Source organism: Leptidea sinapis, chromosome 24 (assembly GCF_905404315.1).
Source record: "Leptidea sinapis chromosome 24, ilLepSina1.1, whole genome shotgun sequence".
Taxonomy (NCBI): domain Eukaryota; kingdom Metazoa; phylum Arthropoda; class Insecta; order Lepidoptera; family Pieridae; genus Leptidea; species Leptidea sinapis.
The window spans coordinates 1,014,505-1,033,626 of NC_066288.1; the positions used below are offsets into that span (position 1 = coordinate 1,014,505).

General features: G+C 37.0%; 2 protein-coding genes across 2 annotated transcripts in view; both read left to right on the forward strand.

Moving 5' to 3' along the window:
• The window catches only part of LOC126971541 (cadherin-related tumor suppressor), a 362,047-nt gene that overhangs the window by 113,787 nt on the left and 229,138 nt on the right, over positions 1-19,122 (forward strand). The window lies entirely within an intron of this gene.
• On the forward strand, positions 1,723-18,202 carry LOC126971632 (putative protein FAM10A4). Its single transcript, XM_050817992.1, has 8 exons — positions 1,723-2,150; positions 2,996-3,096; positions 3,338-3,549; positions 9,819-9,928; positions 10,064-10,223; positions 11,940-12,125; positions 15,281-15,407; positions 17,417-18,202. The coding sequence occupies exons 1-8, from the start codon at positions 1,957-1,959 to the stop codon at positions 17,497-17,499; spliced, it is 1,173 nt and encodes a 390-aa protein (XP_050673949.1). The 5' UTR covers positions 1,723-1,956; the 3' UTR covers positions 17,500-18,202.

Genomic DNA, 19,122 nt, shown 5'->3' on the forward strand with positions numbered 1-19,122 from the left:
TTGGGCCTACGAAATAGGGTCCCGTATAATTTTACATTAGGTTTAGGCAAAGAATAAAATATTATAATAGTAAAGTACGGAAGTCCTACTCCGCAAAGCAATTAAAGAAATAGAGACTCTTGCGGTTATACAATAAGGTGTAATTCAGATCGAACAGCGCTACTAACCTACATTTTTATTCACCTAGAAGTTGCCTCTCTTTCTATTGCGTGCCCTTTACCTCTTCTGACGTCATTAGGGTTGACTTCTTTACCTTAAACTGTACCTACCTAAGGTCATCTTATAAAAAAGCTCAGTTTTTTCTATAATATAAATAGGTACGTAATCGTAATTTTAAATCAATATTCTTTCGTTGTCAAACCTACATTAGTAGCTAATAGTAACGTATGCGTTGAAAAACCCACTTTGCATATAGGAAATAAATAAGTACCTATCATCATAATAAAAAACACACACGGTATAAGTGAAACTTCTGAAAAGTATTGAAAAAATAAACAGTCGCTTCATGTAAACTGTAGGTATATTTACAAATACATAAAAAAAGAATTAGGATTTTTGAAAACAATTCAAATTTCATCTTTTTCAATGAGGATTTTTTATCAGGGGTAGGCTAGGGATTAAGTTGGATATCGAGTATCAGGATGAATGTAAGGCTTACTATTTTTCACCAAACTCAAAAAGTATTCAATATTTTATGAAACATAATTTTGGGCGGCGGCCATCTTGGATTTAAAAAATGATCCCATATCGTTCTCTGCACCCTCGAGAACCTCGGATAGGATATCCATATTGTTGAAATCATAATTTGGCACGTCAGCCTAAAAAAAATAGCTGGCAACGGCGCCTCTACCGTCTCGCTTTTTCGTTTCATCGAGTTTAAAATCACAACGATTGTAAAGAAGTTTCAATTCCATAAAATAATACATATAAATATAATGCAATACATTTAATGCTTTATCTGCCAACTTCACCTGTCAACACTGTCATATTGACAACAAAAACAAAATGGCGCGTAACCGAAAATCGTGACGATTTGCTATAAAATTGCTCTCATGTGTCCATAAAGAAGTTTTACTTCCTTAAACAAAATTATATTGTTTCAGCGTCTTTAGGATGTGATAGCAAGACACATCAGATTGATTGACATTGTCAAATCAAATCAAAATCAGTTTATTCACGTCACGGAAATGACACCTAGGAATGTCAAAAAAAAATTTCATATTGAATCTACCGCTACTTCGTTAAGGGTTGAGCTAATGAGAAGAAGTAGCAAGAAACTCATTGCCACTCTTTTATATCAAGATTTACATTTAAGTACATCGATTTACAAATCATTTCAAATTACAATATAATATTATGTAAAATGTAAAATAATATATATGTAAATCAATATAATATGTGTAATGTAAAATGTCATATTAATATTTACTTTAATAATGCTATTCCTTTAAATAGCTGGGTTAAGCTTTCAGCCAGACTCTAGCAGCGTAGAAGGTCGGAGTAATTTTTTTAGCCATGTTTTTTCTACGTAACTGTGCCATTATGCTCATTTTGAGAAAATAGGTAGAGAAGGTAGGTTAAATGACAGTATTCATGGAGTCAAGCACTAACAAAGAGAATTTAAGCACTAAGTGCACTAGTAATTGGCTTATGGACCTGCATCCCGTTCTTTTAAAAAAAAGACACTTCTATTTTTAACTTCAAAAGTAGTACCTACATTACATTGCAAATTGCAATTATTTTGAATCTTGGTTGGTTTGTGACTTGTGATATCGGTGACCGGTGCAAGTTTTTTTTATTTATTAATTACTAAGAATTTTGCAATCGTATTCACAATAAATTAAATATTTAACATTGGATACACGATACAGTGAACACTACTAACTGAAAGTAGTACAGATTTTTAACATTCCACTGTTTGTAACTTTGTAGCCGGCATTTTGTAGTAACATCAAAATGACTAGCAAAAATTGTCCTTTCAACGATGTTCAATTTCTTGAGCAAATGAAAAAGTTTATAGACCAATGCAAGACGAACCCAATGATCTTGCATCATCCTGAATTATCGTTTTTTAAAGATTATCTTGTATCACTTGGTGTTACGCCCTATGCTGCTTTTGATGCCAAAAGTTTCACCGCTTCAGGAGATGGGTTTGTACCTACTTCAATATTAGCTATGTTAAAATTTGTAGTCTGGAGATGGAGTTAATATTTTATAGAAATATATATAATAATCTTTGAAAAATATTATCATATAATTTTGTCTAATTGATTTATTACTACTTCATTCAGAATTAAAATTTACTGACTACTTGTATTGATCACTATAATAATGTTTTGATGTTAATAAAATATAAGTGGAGTTAATTTATTAATATGTTCACTAACCATTCTTCTTTTAGATTAATGTGTGGTTGTTTAGAAATTAACAAATTATATTACAAACTTGTAAAACACACACATCACATATTTTATAGAGCCAAAAGAAAGTTTCTGTCCACCATCAAAGTGTATAAAACATAAAATAAATGACTACTTAGGGTATCTTCATATTTTCACAGTAATCATTGTGTTGTACTATTATACATATCAATATAAAATAGTTTATATTGTGACTCCTGACAGTTTTTTTTAACTATTATATTTTTTTATAGAAGAACAAATAAATATAAATCTGGTTCACCTGATTGTATGCGAACAGCATGTCTTATACTCTAGTAACATCAGAGGAATCATGAGTGTTTCCAACATTATACAGTGTTAAATAAACATATATTTGACTTTGAAAACATTGATATCTCTCACCCTCCAGGTGAGGATTGAAGAGGGGACTCAGTGGTGAAAGACATTGGTATATACCTCATGAGCCACCAACACTTAATTGCTAATTGATATATTGTTTCACTGGAAATACATCAATTATGTTACTTGTTTGGGCTGTGCGATATCAATCTCTACATTCATGCACTGTCTTAATATTGTTCCATCTTTTCTAGTCATAAGCCCAGTACTGATGACAATGCAGCTGATAATAGGCCAGAATCTCCTGATTCAGATCTATCCGACTATGAATCTGATGTTGAACTAGATATGGAAGGTAAGATGTTCATCAATCTTGTTGTAGAATGTGTCTACCTCTCCAGCAAATGGATTGTAGGATTCACAAATGGGAAAATCTCAATATATTTCTGTTGTTCTGGAATGGGATTTTTCATTATAAAATTTCTGTTGATAATCTTATTATTAATACTGTATTAATTCTATCTTTACATTTATTATCCAAAAACAAACATTCAAAAATATATTTTTCATTGCTTTGTATACTCATTGTTTTATAGGTGTTATGGAAGGAGATCCAACTGAAGCTGTACAAGATATGGGGGACCTCTCAAAAGAAGTTACAGATGTGGATAGGGATAATTCAGATGAAAAGCGTTCTGCAGCTATGAGAGCATTTTCTGAGCAGAAATATGAAGATGCAATTACTTTGTACACAGAAGCTATTAAGCTGAATCCACAAAGTGCATTGCTGTTTGCTAAAAGAGGTCAAGTAAGTAATTGTTATAATTATATTATATAGTTATTACCATTTGAAACTTTTTGCTCTCAGCAACTTGCATGAACTGAAATAATATTTTAATTTTATGAAGAATATAACTAATTTGCTTCTGGCTTCTGATTGAAAATGAATTGAGGGAGAGAGAGAGAGAACTTTTGGATTCTCTGAGTCTAGTGTCTCAACATGCTTGATTTTTGTTTTCATGCTTTGATAGCCCAATCCCAAAAGAAATGTTTTTAAAACGGGCATGTATTTCACTTGAAAAGCCCAATCCCAAAAAATATGTCATAGAAAACAAGTATTTTTTTCAATTGAATACCCCATATGTGAGAAATCTTGTACCCACAAGAGTGGCTGCACTAAGAATAGCGATTTCACAAGAATGGAACAATATTCCTTAAGACTGTTTAATAACCCTGATCAGATCTATAAGAATCTGTAATAAGGGCATGGGAGAAGGCACAACTTATTTAAATAAAATAAACCCGTGAAAAAAAAAATAGTTAAAAATAATAGTTTTATAAATAATAGGCAACGGCAGCTATATCGCCTCGCTTTTTCGATTCATCGAGTTTCAAACCACAATGATTCTAAAGAAGTTTCACTTCAAAAATTGTTGCATTTAAAATTATATGTGTCTTTATTAAATACTTAATTTATATTTTATTTCTTCTTTCTTTATTGCATATAACCTAGTATTTCTAACAATATTATACTGATTTAGTGAAATATTCACTTGCAACATTATTGGCTGTCTGTGCGTGTTGGCGAATGTAAGTACGTGACGCTCACACACACATTTATTATAATGTTACTTCTATATTGACAGGAACTATGAATGAAATTATGGTTCTGAGAGTTATTATTCTAAGATGTAGGCATTATTGACTGGCCTGAACAGTCACCCGACTTGAATGCTGTTGAACATAATCAGGGGTGTGCATTGGTTTTCCATCAAGGAAGGCACCATGATCAAACAAGTCGTAGTTGCGCTTTAGTCCAACAGCGCTGGGGTTTGAGGTGAAAATATTTAAGTTGTTTGGATTTTGCGCACTGCACAATTTAAAATTAATTGATTCATCTTATATTTTCTACAAAATAATATTATACTGATATTATACATTAAACTCATGAAAAATGACATGTCCAGTCCCCTTTTTTATTGGCTTCAGAATTAGTAATAAGTTTTTCTATTGTATCTATATAACCTAGGTACGCGTAGTTTGAAAATAAAAGATTTTGTTATTAAAATAACCTATGATACATTACTACATATTTTCACTATCCGCTAGAGGGCGGTGAAGACTCAATTTGTAATCACTGTATCGATTTTTCGGATATTTAAGATGTTCCTTAGATTTAACATCGATTTATATATATACATAATATTATGACGTGTTATTGTATTGTGTACTTTCCGAAGTCACCAGTAGATGTCACTCATCTATGTGAATGGTGAATTCTGATTGAAATTTTTGTTTGAAACGTTTGTAGCTTCGAAAAAGAACTTTAAACTCAATCCTTAGAATTTTAAACTTATAACCCCCAAAATTGCACACACAGTACAATCGGTCTACTTATCATTTAATAAAATATTTACATTTTATTGATATTGTAAGTAGGTTTAATATTTAGTAGGCAATTATGACATAAATTCTCTTACCATTGTTTTTGCGGTGTTTTTCGTGTTTTTACTTGTATTATAATGTTAACAGCGATCGAACAAATATTTTCTCCATCACAGATGGAAGTGGGAGAGTCACGCAGCCGTCTTTTGACGTCAGCACAATCGGGCCAGAGTCGTCCGGGTTAATTACCACACTCGCACAGAATACCGGCGTGAAGTAGCGGCCTAGTGCCGCTATGTTTCGCATAGGTTAGTGTCGAGGACCGGAGGCCATTCCCCCCCATCCCCAACAAAGATTATGAAAGCGGTCCCTAAAGAGACCCCAGGAGGGTACCGGCTCTACCAGAGTCGGAGAATCCCTCCCCGAGCACTCTAGCTCGGGCTGCCCTTCGTATTCTGGGGAGGGCACAGTACCGCGCATGACCAAGGACAAACGAGGCAGTAACACCACGGCACCCCGCTCCACACTCAACGTGGACTTTTGCAATATCAGGGGAATTCACTCCAACTTAAACGCCGTCCACCACCACCTTGAGACGGCGAAGCCGGCCTTGTGTTTCCTTACGGAGACGCAGATATCTCGACCTAGCGATACGTCATATTTAACGTACCCCGGGTACAAAATTGAGCACAGTTTTTTGCCTCATGCCGGGGTATGTGTGTACGTTAGTGAGGATATCTGCTGTCGCCGTCTCGGCAATTTTGAGGGTAGGGACCTGTCCACTCTCTGGCTCCGCGTAGATTTAGAGGACCGCGTCCGCATCTATGCGTGTGTCTACAGGTCCCATAGTGGTAACGCAGAAACCGATCATCTCATGGGCTGCGTTCAAGCGGCAATTGACGACGAGCTTGCACAGATCCCGAATGGCTTGGATCACGTACCACAGACTACGCAGGGCGATCTGTGCATAATTTTGCATTGGCGTACGATTCTGCTGACTACACATCCCGATGGTTACCAGGTCATTGTCGACGCCCCTCTCGGAACGTCCGACCATTGCCTGGTCAGGAGTGTAGTGCCTATACGACGCCCACGTCGCAGACCACCAGCGACTCGCCGCGTTTGGCACTACAAGTCAGCAGATTGGGATAGGATGCGTTCCTTTTTTGCATCCTACCCTTGGAGCAGGGTTTGTTTCCCTTCGGATGATCCTAGTGCCTGCGCCGTTGCAGTAGCCGATGTGATACTACAGGGCATGGATATTTTAATACGAAGGTCTGTAGTACCGATCGGTGGCAGATCACAGCCCTGGTTCTATGCGTCAGTTAAAGCAGCATCTGACTGCAAAAAACAGGCGTATCGAACTTGGGTTGCGGCGCTGGGCACAAAGGATCCGAACTGCATAGTTCTAAAGAGGAAATACAACCGTGCTTCCAGATTTTTTAAGCGGCAAATCGCCCGTGCATAGTCAAAACACGTCGTCAAAATCGGCGAGCAGCTTTCCAGTTACCCGACCGGAACACGCAAGTTCTGGTCGTTGTCGAAAGCTGCTCTTGGTAACTTCAGCCAGCCGTCCATGCCGCCGTTGCACATGAGGAATGACACCCTGGCCCATACGGCAAAAGAGAAAGCCGATCTCCTGTGCGCTCTTTTCGCCTCCAACTCGACTCTTGACGACAACGGAAAAACACCGCCGACCATCCCGCGGTGTCAGAGCTCTATGCCTGAGGTACAGTTCAGACAGAAAACTGTTAGCTCTGTTTTCGTTGGACGTCAGGAAGTCGAGCGGGCCGGATGGCATTTCTCCAATCGTGCTTAGAACGTGTGCCCCTGAGTTGACGCCGGTGCTAACGCGTTTATTCCAAAGGCGTAGTCCCTGACTCATGGAAGTCAGCCCTTGTCCATCCGATCCAAAAAAAAGGAGACAGTTCGGATCCGGCAAACTACAGGCCTATTGCTATTACCTCCCTGCTCTCCAAAATCATGGAGGGCATAATTAGCCGTTAGCTCTTGGTATACCTAGAGGGTCACCAGTTGATCAACGACCGACAATACGGGTCTCGCCATGGTCGGTCGGCAGGTGATCTTCTGGTATACCTAACACATAGATGGGCTGCGGCTATTGAAAGCAAGGGGGAAGGCCTGGCAGTAAGCCTGGATATAGCGAAGGCCTTTGATCGTGTATGGCACAAGGCGCTCCTCTCTAAACTTCCATCATTTGGGCTTCCGAGAGCTTGTGCAAGTGGACCTCCAGCTTCCTCACTGGGCGCAGCATACAGGTCGTTGTCGACGGACATTGCTCGAACCCGAAGCCCGTGAATGCTGGAGTGCCCCAAGGCTGTGTGCTATCTCCTACGCTGTTTCTTCTGCATATCAATGATATGTTGGACACCTCCAACATTCATTGCTATGCAGATGACAGCACTGGTGATGCCGTATACACGGGCCATGCACGTCTCTCTCGGGAAATCGTCGACCAGTGCCGGGAGAAACTTGTGTCTTCTATCGAGTCCTCTCTTGAGAAGGTCGCGGAATGGGGTAAATTGAACCTTGTCCAATTTAACCCTCAGAAGACTCAAGCTTGCGCGTTTACCACTAAAAAAAACCCCATTTGTCGCATCACCGCTCTTCGACAACACTTCCCTAAAAGCCTCGCCTAGTATCGGAATACTGGGTCTCGAAATCTCGAGCAATTGCCAATTCCGTGGCCATCTGGAGGGCAAAGCCAAATTGGCTTCAAAGAAACTGGGCGTCATTAATAGAGCACGGCAATACTTCAAGCCGGCCCACATTCTAACGCTGTACAAAGCGCAGGTCCGGCCACACATGGAGTATTGCTGTCATCTCTGGTCTGGCGCACCCCAGTATCAGCTCGATCCATTTGACCGCGTGCAACGCAGAGCAGCGCGAATTGTCGGGGACCCAGTACTCTGTGAACGGCTGGATCACTTGGCGTTGCGTAGAGACGTCGCTTCATTGTGTGTCTTCTACCGCATTTATCACGGGGAGTGTTCCGAAGAGCTGTTTTACCTAATTCCTGCCGCCGAATTCCACCTTCGCACGACACGCCACAAGTTAGGATATCATCCTCACCATCTGGATGTGTGGCGGTCCTCCACAGTGCGGTTTACAAGGAGCTTTCTTCCACGTACTACAAAGCTGTGGAATGAACTTCCTTGTGCGGTGTTTCCGGGACGATACGACATGGGTACCTTCAAAAAAAGCGCGTACACCTTCCTTAAAGGCCGGCAACGTTCCTGTGATTCCTCTGGTGTTGCAAGAGAGTATGGGCGGCGGTGATCACTTAACAACATAACAACAGGTGACCCGTACGCTCGTTTGTCCTCCTATTCCATAAAAAAAATAAAAAAAAAGATGTCTCAAGTAATATTAATTAGTATCGGCCAACATATTGAAAGAAACAATTTTTATTTTTATTAGAATGAAAACTGTACCACAACTGGAAAAAACTTAATTTCTTTATTATATTTTAATAATCGAATCCCTCTTTATATTCACACAGTAACTTCATTTATTTTATTTCATTTTACGAACACAAAATCAAAATACGAAGCAAATAAAATAAAAACGAAAAGGCCTTGCACTTTGCAGCAGAGTGAAACAGGTCATAGTCTATATTTTTTTGCACATGGGAACGGGTGAGACAGATATGGCATCGTTGGTTTAAATGTTTAACTCGCGATAATTCGTTAAGATTTAGGCGGTGGGCCAATAATAGGCCAGTAGGCTAGCTTACCTTACGCTGTTAAATTGCGAAGACGTTTTTGGAACATTTGTAGTCGTATAACTTTCGACGAACACTTTTTCTAAAAAACTTGTATGTACGCAGCTGATGCTAATATGCCGTCCGTAATACTCCTTAAAACTTTATAGAAAAATAGAACCAAATTTAACTAAATTATCTTTAAGACTAATGCTTTATAATTTTTATGTAGGTTTATATTGAGGTAGGCATTGCCTATATGATGGAATGCACGCCCCTGCATGTATCGGGTTTCGAGAAAATGTAAGGGAAGAGCAACTTTTTGATCATCTGAAAAGAACCTTAAAAGCCTTACTCTCAAATACGATTTGGATAACTTAATATTGAATGAATTGAGATGGAAACACTGATTATTAAATTTGAAAATTAAGCCGATCTTGGTATCTGTGTCTCATTTTGTATGTTTGCATAAGTACAATTAGTCAAGACTATTTGTAATCATATTGAAAATGACCTGTTGTTTTTTTTATAATGCACAATTATTATTCAAGCATAAAATAAGGTTTCATTCCATGTATAGTTAAGAAATAGCCTTAGATAGAGTTGACATGATGTGTAACTTACATGGATATGATACTACGTTGTTTATGGAGTTAAAAATCAAACTGTAAATATCAATTTAAATTTGAAAATAACTCGGAATACTTGGTTAAAATGTTTATTTCAAAGGCTCTTGAATTTTCATGCGTTTTATGTGTCTGTCAGTGTTGGATATTATTTAGAAATTCATATTTTCATGGCAGACACAATCAACATAACATGTGATGGACATCATAAATCAAATATCTTCCGTCCCAACAAACACTGCAGGAGGCCAGTCCAACACTTGTTTAATGAACCATTACTACTAAGGAGCACTAATAAGGAGAACAAACTCAGAAATTAATTTTGTTTGTTTTTTTTTTCAGGTTTTTCTAAAGCTCAATAAATTATATGCATGTATCAAAGACTGTTCTCATGCACTTGAGCTGAACTGTGACAGTGCTGCAGCTTATAAGTTCCGCGGAAGAGCATACAGGTATATATACCTATACTGGTTGCTTGGTACATGTTGTGCCTCTTAGTATATGTGGGGGGAAGTGGGTCAAGGTGGTAGGAATGCTTTATTTCAATAACAACTCACACTTACCTGACCCTCTGTTTATTTTTACAGATTATTGGGCAAATTTGAAGAAGCATCACATGACTTATGTGAGTCCCTGAAGATTGACTATGACGACCAAACAAATGAATGGCTGAATGAAGTTAAACCCAATGCTGAGAAGTTGCGTCAGCATAGACTTAGTGTTCAACGAAAGAAGGAAGAGAAGGAGGTATGAAGTTAAATCCAAATATGTATTGAAGTAGATAATTGAATTATTCAATTTCAATATTCGTTTTCATTTTCATTCATGATTTGAAGTATTTGAGTATTGTACCTGTCTTTGCACGAGGAGCCCAGTATCAGCGGGAATAACATCTCTAACTAAGAAAAACATTTATTTCGCACTTTACATGTACACAGCACAATAGGTGTTGCCTGTCTCATGGGGGAAATAGTAGAATTAACACAATATAAAAATATACAAGCTGCTAGTTCTTATTGTTACAAGATGATTACTAAAAGCTAACTTATCAAATGAAAAAATAAAGTAAAAGTAATAACTACACAAGTATTAATTGTGTGTATATGTTTATGAAAATGTGTGTATTGTGTATTTGTAAGGATTGTACCTTTAGAAGATTTTCGGTTTCCATATAGGATAGTTGTATTAAATATTTACGTACAAAAAACAGAAATACAGCAAGATAAAGAGAAAGCGAATCAATAGTTACTGTAACCGATTTTGATTGATAAGTTTGAATATTAAACCACTAGCTAACACACACATTGACATTATCGGGCTGTCAGGTTGTCGTATATGCTAGTATATTGTATGGCTTGCACAGTTCGGAGATGATAAGTTCACAGATGTAACAAGAATTTCAAATACATTCATATGGTAGAAAGTGGTGCAGAAATCATAGGGATTATCGTCTCAAGGGTAGTTCAATCACTTTTCATGTGCATCACTTTTCAATTGCTTAAAAGTAACCAATTACTTTAAAATAAAATCAAAATCAAAGTCGAAAAAATCTTTATTCGCTGTAAAACTTTATAAGTTATTTAGTGCAAGTCAGGATTAAGTACAAAAGTTACAATAGCATTCAAATGAGTATAACAATATTCATTAACAAAATTTAGAACATTAATTCCAACTATCTTTATCATTCAAATAATCTTTCACATTATAGGCCTTAGATGTTAATTTATTTTTTACGATACATTTAAATTTTTTAATAGATAATATTTTAATATAATTTTGGAGTTTATTATAAAAAATAACACAAACCACTTTAAAAGATTTAGCAATTTAACGGAGCCTAGTAGATGAAAATATTTTTTATTTGAGGGATGGCATTATGCATGCTGCAACAGTACATTTTACTAACGTTTTAATATAAAACTAAGATGATATTTGACTCGATGACATTACGAATTTGTTTATGACATACTTAATTTATTAAAAAAACACAGCATTAGTTTTTCAAGAGTTTGTAAGCACTCATATATTTTGAGTGCTACATTGCAAGAAGAGACCCTTTGCTTTACTCTTCTCGCAAAAAACTAAATAATAACACATCCTAATAACGACCTAGATTCACTACCAATAACACTCTTTTATTTTATGAAGTGATAGTTTACTGTTTTCTGACTAAAATATGTGAATTTTTGACGGTAATAATCAAAGGTAGATAGTATGATAAGACTGGTTCTATGTTTATACGTTCACTGCTTACAGGTCCTTTATGCTGAAGTTTTTTTTTACCTTGATATGATTTTTTTTTTTGTATAAAAAGTTTAAAAATAAACATCATACAAAAAGAAATAATATGATATTTTGCATCATTTTTTAAAATTAAACAGGATTTATGAGTTATAAATTTAAATACCTGTACCTCTAAAGTACAATGATTGTTGATAATAAACCTTAACTTTATTATTTCAGCATTCTGAGAAATTACAAAGTGCTCGCAAGGCCCAAGAGGCCCGGGCCCAAGCTGCTCGGGAACAGTCACAAGCCAATGATTCGACCCCTAAGTTCACTGGAGGCTTTCCAGCGGGGATGTCCATAAACCCACAAGATTTCATAAACCTTATGGCTGAGCACCCGGACCTGATAAACACTATTGCGGTAAATAATTGTTTGGTTAACAAGAAAATATTATGTTACTATAGTAGTATATTACTATAATATTATATTTATGTGTGAGATATAGTTCCCACTTTATTCCCACCTTAAGGGCCGGCAGCACATCTCTTAGCTCCTGGTATTGTCCATGTGCGGCTGTCTCACCACTCCCCATCACGTGAGCCTCTTATATAAAAAAAAAATAGTTAAAATATTAACTGAATATCGCAACAAATAAATAAAAGTTTTTTTTATTTCATTTTCGGATGTAGGTCATACACCACTAGTGTAAAACTTTAAGCTTTAACTTTATTTAACCGACTTCAAAAAGGAGAAGGTTATCAATTCGATCGGTATTTTTTTATTTTATGTATGTACACCGATTACTCTGAGGTTTATGATCCGATTTACGTAATTTTTCTTTAGTTCGATGCAGAATAGATGCCATTTGGTACCATAAAAATTTTACATAGTTTGCCCAGTAGTTTGTGAACATTTCATTTTATGAAAATTTTTGTTTACCTCGATTATATAATTGTTTTTTGTGTACGGCTTTTTTAGGAGTTTTTATTCAGGTTGATTATATATTATAATTATTGACTGACACTTAAAAAAAAAACTACGTTTAAAAAACCGACTTCAAAAACTGAAAAGTATCATAACTAAAAATTTAATTTAATACATCTTTACCTTTAATATTAATAAAATACTATTATTTGAATGTGCATGTAGCACATACAAAAAATTTATAGCTTTGAAGTCGGCGCCAAGCCAAATGTAGTATTAAGTACCTACACTCGCCACGCGTGACTTTGAGCGGGATAGCTTCGTCTAGAACAAACCAACCCAAGCGGACAGACACGCGCGGCCAGACAACCTTAATAATACAGTTAGGTAGTATAATTTCAGTAAGTAAGCTGTTTATAATATTAAGTTTTATTTTGTTTAGGGCTTGGCACCGACGTAAAACCTATCAATAGGTAGCACATATAAATATCTAATAGTATTTTATTAATATTAACGGTAAATATGTATTAAATTAAATTTTTAGTTATTTGATACTTTTCAGTTTTTGAAGTCGGTTTTTTTAAACGTAGTTTTTTTTTATTGTTAGTCAGTAGTAGGTACTAACACTGATGTTAATAATGTCTCACGATACTTTCAACTATGTAGAGCAGTTATTTTTTTCCGGAAAATAACTGTATTATGAAGTAGGTATAACCTTTTCATAATTGCTGCCTTAAACTATGAACGTTACTCATTATTAAAAGTGTACATACATATCAATGTAGGAATCTTACTGGTTTCCCACCCACCACGTGAGCAGCGTAAAAAAATTGCTAGTTTTTATGGATAATATTGGCACGCCTTCCTCGGCCCTTGAAACTATTCTAGGGCTAACACCACTCGACATACACTTTCAACAAGAAGCGACAATGGCGACTCTACGTCTAAAGCTGTTGGGTGTATGGAAGAATGAAGACGGCCTAACAGATAAGCTCTGGAATAGGGTAACAAAGGATTATTCACTCTGTGAGGCACCATGTGATAAGATACCTAAAACAAATACCTTCCATAAATCCTATCACATACAGCTATATGAGAAAGATGCTGACCAGTCCGGTGTAAACGAATTAAGAATTTACACAGACGGCTCGAAAATGGCTACTGGAACTGTTGCCGGCATATTCTCACAGGAACTAAAAATACACATTTCCATACCCTTGGGCACACACAGCTCCATCTTCCAATGTGAGTGCGTAGCCATCAAGGAAGCCGCCAGCGCTATATTAAGAAGAAAGGTACATGGCCACAACATCAGATTTCTTTCTGACAGTATGGCGGTACTAACAGCGCTGAAGGGTACCACACACAACTCAGCACTAATACACGAATGTCACCAAACCCTGGAGCAAGTTGCCTCTTATAACCAGGTAACTCTGCAATGGATCAAGGGACATAGTGGTTCGTTGGGTAATGATGCAGCGGATGAGCTTGCAAGGCGGGCATCGGCAAATATAGTGTCTGGTCCATTGCCACTTCTGCCACTGCCCTTCAGCCAAATGCGCTCATGGATACGCTCTCTCACCAACGACCTACACAACACCCGATGGATGAATGTCTCAAGCTGTAGACAGTCGAAGGTGGCGATACCTGCACTATCGCCCAAACTGACACGTAGACTTATGAGCCTCAACAGACATGACATCCGTATAATGGTGGGCACCCTAACGGGTCACACATCACTAAACAAACACCTTTTCACAATCGGCGTAACGGACAGTCCTAAGTGCAGAGGTTGTCTGACCGAAGACGAAACGGTCGCTCACGTAATCCTGGAATGTGCGAGGGTGGCCAACCAACGGGCAAAAACCTTAACCAATACGAGGTCGCTCCAAGAAGTCTGTGAACACCCCAGGAATGTTCTGAACTTCTTGAAGGAGCTGGGCTGGTTGGAGTAACCGGCCATTACTGCACGCAAAATGGACCCATGCTAGTGGTTTAATTGCGGAAACAGGAGCCCCTATACCATACCATACCATACCATACCATGGATAATATTGTGAATTGTCCTTTTAGTTGGATAGTTTCTGACTTTGTTTTTTTTTTTGGTTATAAAATTGTTCTACAATACTAAAAATGTTTACCATATTCCGCCTTGTCACATATCATATACATACATAAGTATAGTATTCAATTAGTCCCATCAATATAGTAAGAAAGAAAATACATTTATTCTGCAACTTAAACCTAGTATACAAGTAGACTTATTTAATAATTTACATGAACATGCAGAATTGGAGTTCACCTCAGCATAATACTGATCATACCCACAGGTGATATGATCAGCGCTGGTCTTCCAGAGAACCCCAGGTGTTCTAGCGGATTATCAAACTACTTAAACGTTATACATATAATACCTTACATATAAACAATTCCTGTTCCAGTTCCTAATTGCATTTACATATTAAATGTAGCTTTAATTATTATATTTAAATATATGTTTAAATATAATAATTAGTTAGTTGTAAATTTAGCCATAACACTTTTACCTAAGGTTAAATCGGCAAAGCTATCAAATAAACCAACATACAAAGTGTTGATTCTTTTCACACACTATTATTGACCATATTGTAAGTATCAAACTTACATTTCAGGACCCCGAGGTGTCTCGTGCATTCATGGATGTATCTCAAAATCCAGAAAATTTTGTTAAATATGAGAACAACCCAAAGGTTATGGCTGTTGTGGACTTATTCAGAAAGAAATTCCCTGGTAAAATGCGTAAGTATTTAAAATATGATACTGTTTTATATATTATATTAATATAATATGCATAATGGTTAAAATTAGGTTACACTCTAAAGTATTCGTACGAGACTTGTCTATTGGGCAGCGCCACCTGACGAGGCTGAACACCAGTGACGGCAGGGTCGTTTCGTCTAAATCTGAACTTTTGAGGGAAGTCGAGAAGTTTACGGACAGCTACACCGGACCGTATGGGCACCTGTTACCAACAAAGGTGAAGACTCAAGGGCCAAATTATTAATCCGACACTATACTGAAGATATTCCAGACGTCAGCCTGTACGAGATTAGTATGGACCTAAAACAGCTTAAAAAGAACGAGGCGCCGGCTGATGATGGAATTACAGCCAAGTTTATGACTACTCCTGTGATTAAGATCATCCAGAAACTATTCAATTTCGTCATCCTTGAGGGCGTCACGCCGCAAGCATGAGTCATGACTCGGAAGTATAGTGATGCTGTTATTTAAAGAGGGCGATAAACCCTTTTGAAGAACTTCACATTAATGTCACTTCCGAGCCAGATTTAAGTTGGTTCCTACGACTATCACGAATCATCTCGTGCGCAGGTTCTACAACTCGCAACCTGCCGACCCAGCCGGATTGACCACATATATATGTTGCAGCAGGTTGTACAGAAGACGAAGGAGTATAACCAGCCATTATGATTGGCGTTCGTGGACTGTGAGCAAGCCTTTGATTCGGTCGAGACCTCTTCAGCGGTGCCACATTGAATATCGAAGAGCTGAAGAGTTTGTATTGAAACGCCACCACCAACCACCATATCAGTCCGTCTCCATGATCAGATCTTAAAATTGATAACTGGCTTCAATATCAAGGGCTGATTTTCGATTCGCAGACGATATTGTAGTTAAAGCTGAGCCCTTGGAACACATATGCTATATGCTCGATGGCCTCAATACAGTATCCCAAGGAATAGGTCTCAAAATTTAATGTGGACAAAACGAAGATCATAATGTCCATGTCGCACCTGCTCCTGTAACAGCTGGAAACTGTACTGGCGATATTGTTGACGAGTACGTCTACGTTGGACAGATAATCCAGTTATTGAATCATGAGACTCACTCGGCCGCTCCATAAAATCTTCTCGTCTCAAATATCACAGTGTCTCAAGACGAAGGTTTTTAACCAGTGTGTGTTACCATAATGTGTTATAACACACGGAACTCGGACGTGGTCGCTAGCTATAAGTTTATATATTGTTAAAAGCCCGTTTTGTCGAGGACGTAGTTCACACACATGACATGATAAAATATATATATCAGTGCCTTTAATCGTATACATTTTTCAAGTGCTAGCCAGTACTAACACACAACAGAATTAAAACATTGATGCACAGGGCGCGGGGCGGGCTGCCACGGACGACACATAGTTTATATAACAGAGTTGATGTGTGCCCAGTGCGCTCATTAACATAGCAAACAAGGCATTGGAAACATTTATTGACCATTAAATAATAATATATTGTGTTCAACGAGACGAGACACTTAAAAGACACACACACAAGATTTACTTAAATAAGATTGCAAAAGCTGTAGCTCAGTTTTAAAGTTTTACAACAAAAAAAAAGGCAAATGTTTTATTGGAGACATTTTGTTGTTTGTTTTATAAAGATTCATTATGTCCATAAAGTGACAGATTCGGACACGAATTTCAACTGAATTTGGACCTCCTTGTGGAATGTCATTTGTAGGGATGATTATTACTACACGCTTCGTATTGGCATTTTTATCTGAAAGGCTCGGCTCCGCTCACACAATCACAATAATCTTTGTATTTATAATTTATTATTATACCTCCTTCACGTAATTTCTTGTACACATATCATTAAGAAATCTGAACTTTAATTCTACTGTATATATGATACTAATATTGTGGCGTCACATGAAAGTAAACACTTTAAATTATGTTCTTATAATTATTTGTAGAAATAAAATAATGTTAATTTCGTTCCGTACAATTACAGCGTTCGAGTTTGGTGCTAGTTCAGGAGCCAACCAACCAACAGGCGCCGGGCCGAAGACGGACGATGATGTGGAGTTGGATTAAATATATTACTGATGATTCAATGACCATCAAAATTGGAAATTTTTAAGTAATGCCAAATTATCTTACATATTCTGCCATTATTATAACTCACTTTAAATATCCCAGGATTAACGTCTTGAGCTTTTTGTTAATTATTACCTCTTCGGAAGTGTAATAGGGTTGCTTGATAAAATAATTAAGTTATAAAAATTGTAATACCACATCATTTACAAGATACTGAATGGTGGGTTTGTCACTATTTTTTATTGAAACTTGGGAACTCAAAGGTGGATTTACAGAGATATATATTATGCACCTTATAGGGTGTGGGTCCCACATGTTAAAATTTATTGAGAAATTCTCACTTTTAAAATTGGAGGGTATTTCAGAGCTTCAACTATCCAAACCTTTGTTTTTCAATTGCTTTAAGTATATATTATATCTTAGTTAATATATATATAAATAGACTGCAAAATTTTAAGATTTATATATTGTAAATTATTGTTAAAATACGTAATATTTAGCACTCTACGTATTAAAAGCATTTATTTTGTGTCATGGAACTTTCAACATATTGTTTTATACACTACTTACATTATAACCAATAATTATATTTTAGTTTTATATTTTCGAGTTGTTATTGGAATTAAATTCAACAATAAAAAGATATGTGTTTAGTCACTTTAGATTTATGTTACTCAAGAAATAAAATATTCACTGCAAATATTTGTTTACTTTGTAGCTAATTGATTTAATTCTAACTATATCGATTTTATATGTTAATATGGTTTTATGACCAAAATTGATAATTTATTAAGTAGAGATTGGGTGTGTAAGAAGTCAACTGCGTAATTACGCAGTTAAAAATTTTTTTAACCACATTAGCATTTATACCGTTTAAATTAGCAAAGATACATAATTAGATAAGGTTTCAGCGGTATTAGTCTAGACGCAAGGTAAGTCTTCAAACGACTACGTTGTACAACACCGCTGACCTGCCGCATTTAACACAAGTGGGTACACGTCGGCAGACTGGGTTACGATACTTTCTGTATCTTGGCCTTGGGGCAGGATTAGTTTACATTATTACTGTACTTGTTGCAACGACCGATTTGATATGGAATCGGGGACCCAGTGCTCTGTGAACGGCTGGATCGTTGAACGGACGTCGCTTCATTGTGTGTCTTCTACCGCATTTTTCACGGGGAGTGTTCCGAAAAGGCTGTTTCCTGCCGCCGAATTCCACCTGCTCACGACACGCCAAAAGTTAGGATATCATCCCCACCATCTGGATGTGTGGCGGTCCTCCACAGTGCGGTTTTCAAGGAGCTTTCTTCCACGTTCTACAAAGCTGTGGAATGAACTACCTTGTGCGGTGTTTCCGGGACGATACGATATGGGTACCATCAAAAAAAGCGCGTACACCTTCGTTAAAGGCCGGCAACGCTCCTGTGATTCCTCTGGTGTTGCAAGAGAATTTGGGCGACGGTGATCACTTAACACCAGGTGACTCGTACGCTCGTTTGTCCTCCTTATCCACCAAGAAATAGAATTCAAGCTTAGAGCTTAGGTTGATGTGCATCCATTATATAATTTATAATTATATAGTTGACTGTTTATTACTTTTTATGAAATAGTTTATAT

Coding starts and splice junctions, on each gene's coding strand:
- LOC126971632 (XM_050817992.1), top strand. CDS start 1,957: ATGACTAGCAAAAATTGTCCTTTCAACGATGTTCAATTTCTTGAGCAA. Junction 2,151..2,995: donor TTCACCGCTTCAGGAGATGG/GTTTGTACCTAC, acceptor CATCTTTTCTAG/TCATAAGCCCAGTACTGATG. Junction 3,097..3,337: donor TGTTGAACTAGATATGGAAG/GTAAGATGTTCA, acceptor ATTGTTTTATAG/GTGTTATGGAAGGAGATCCA.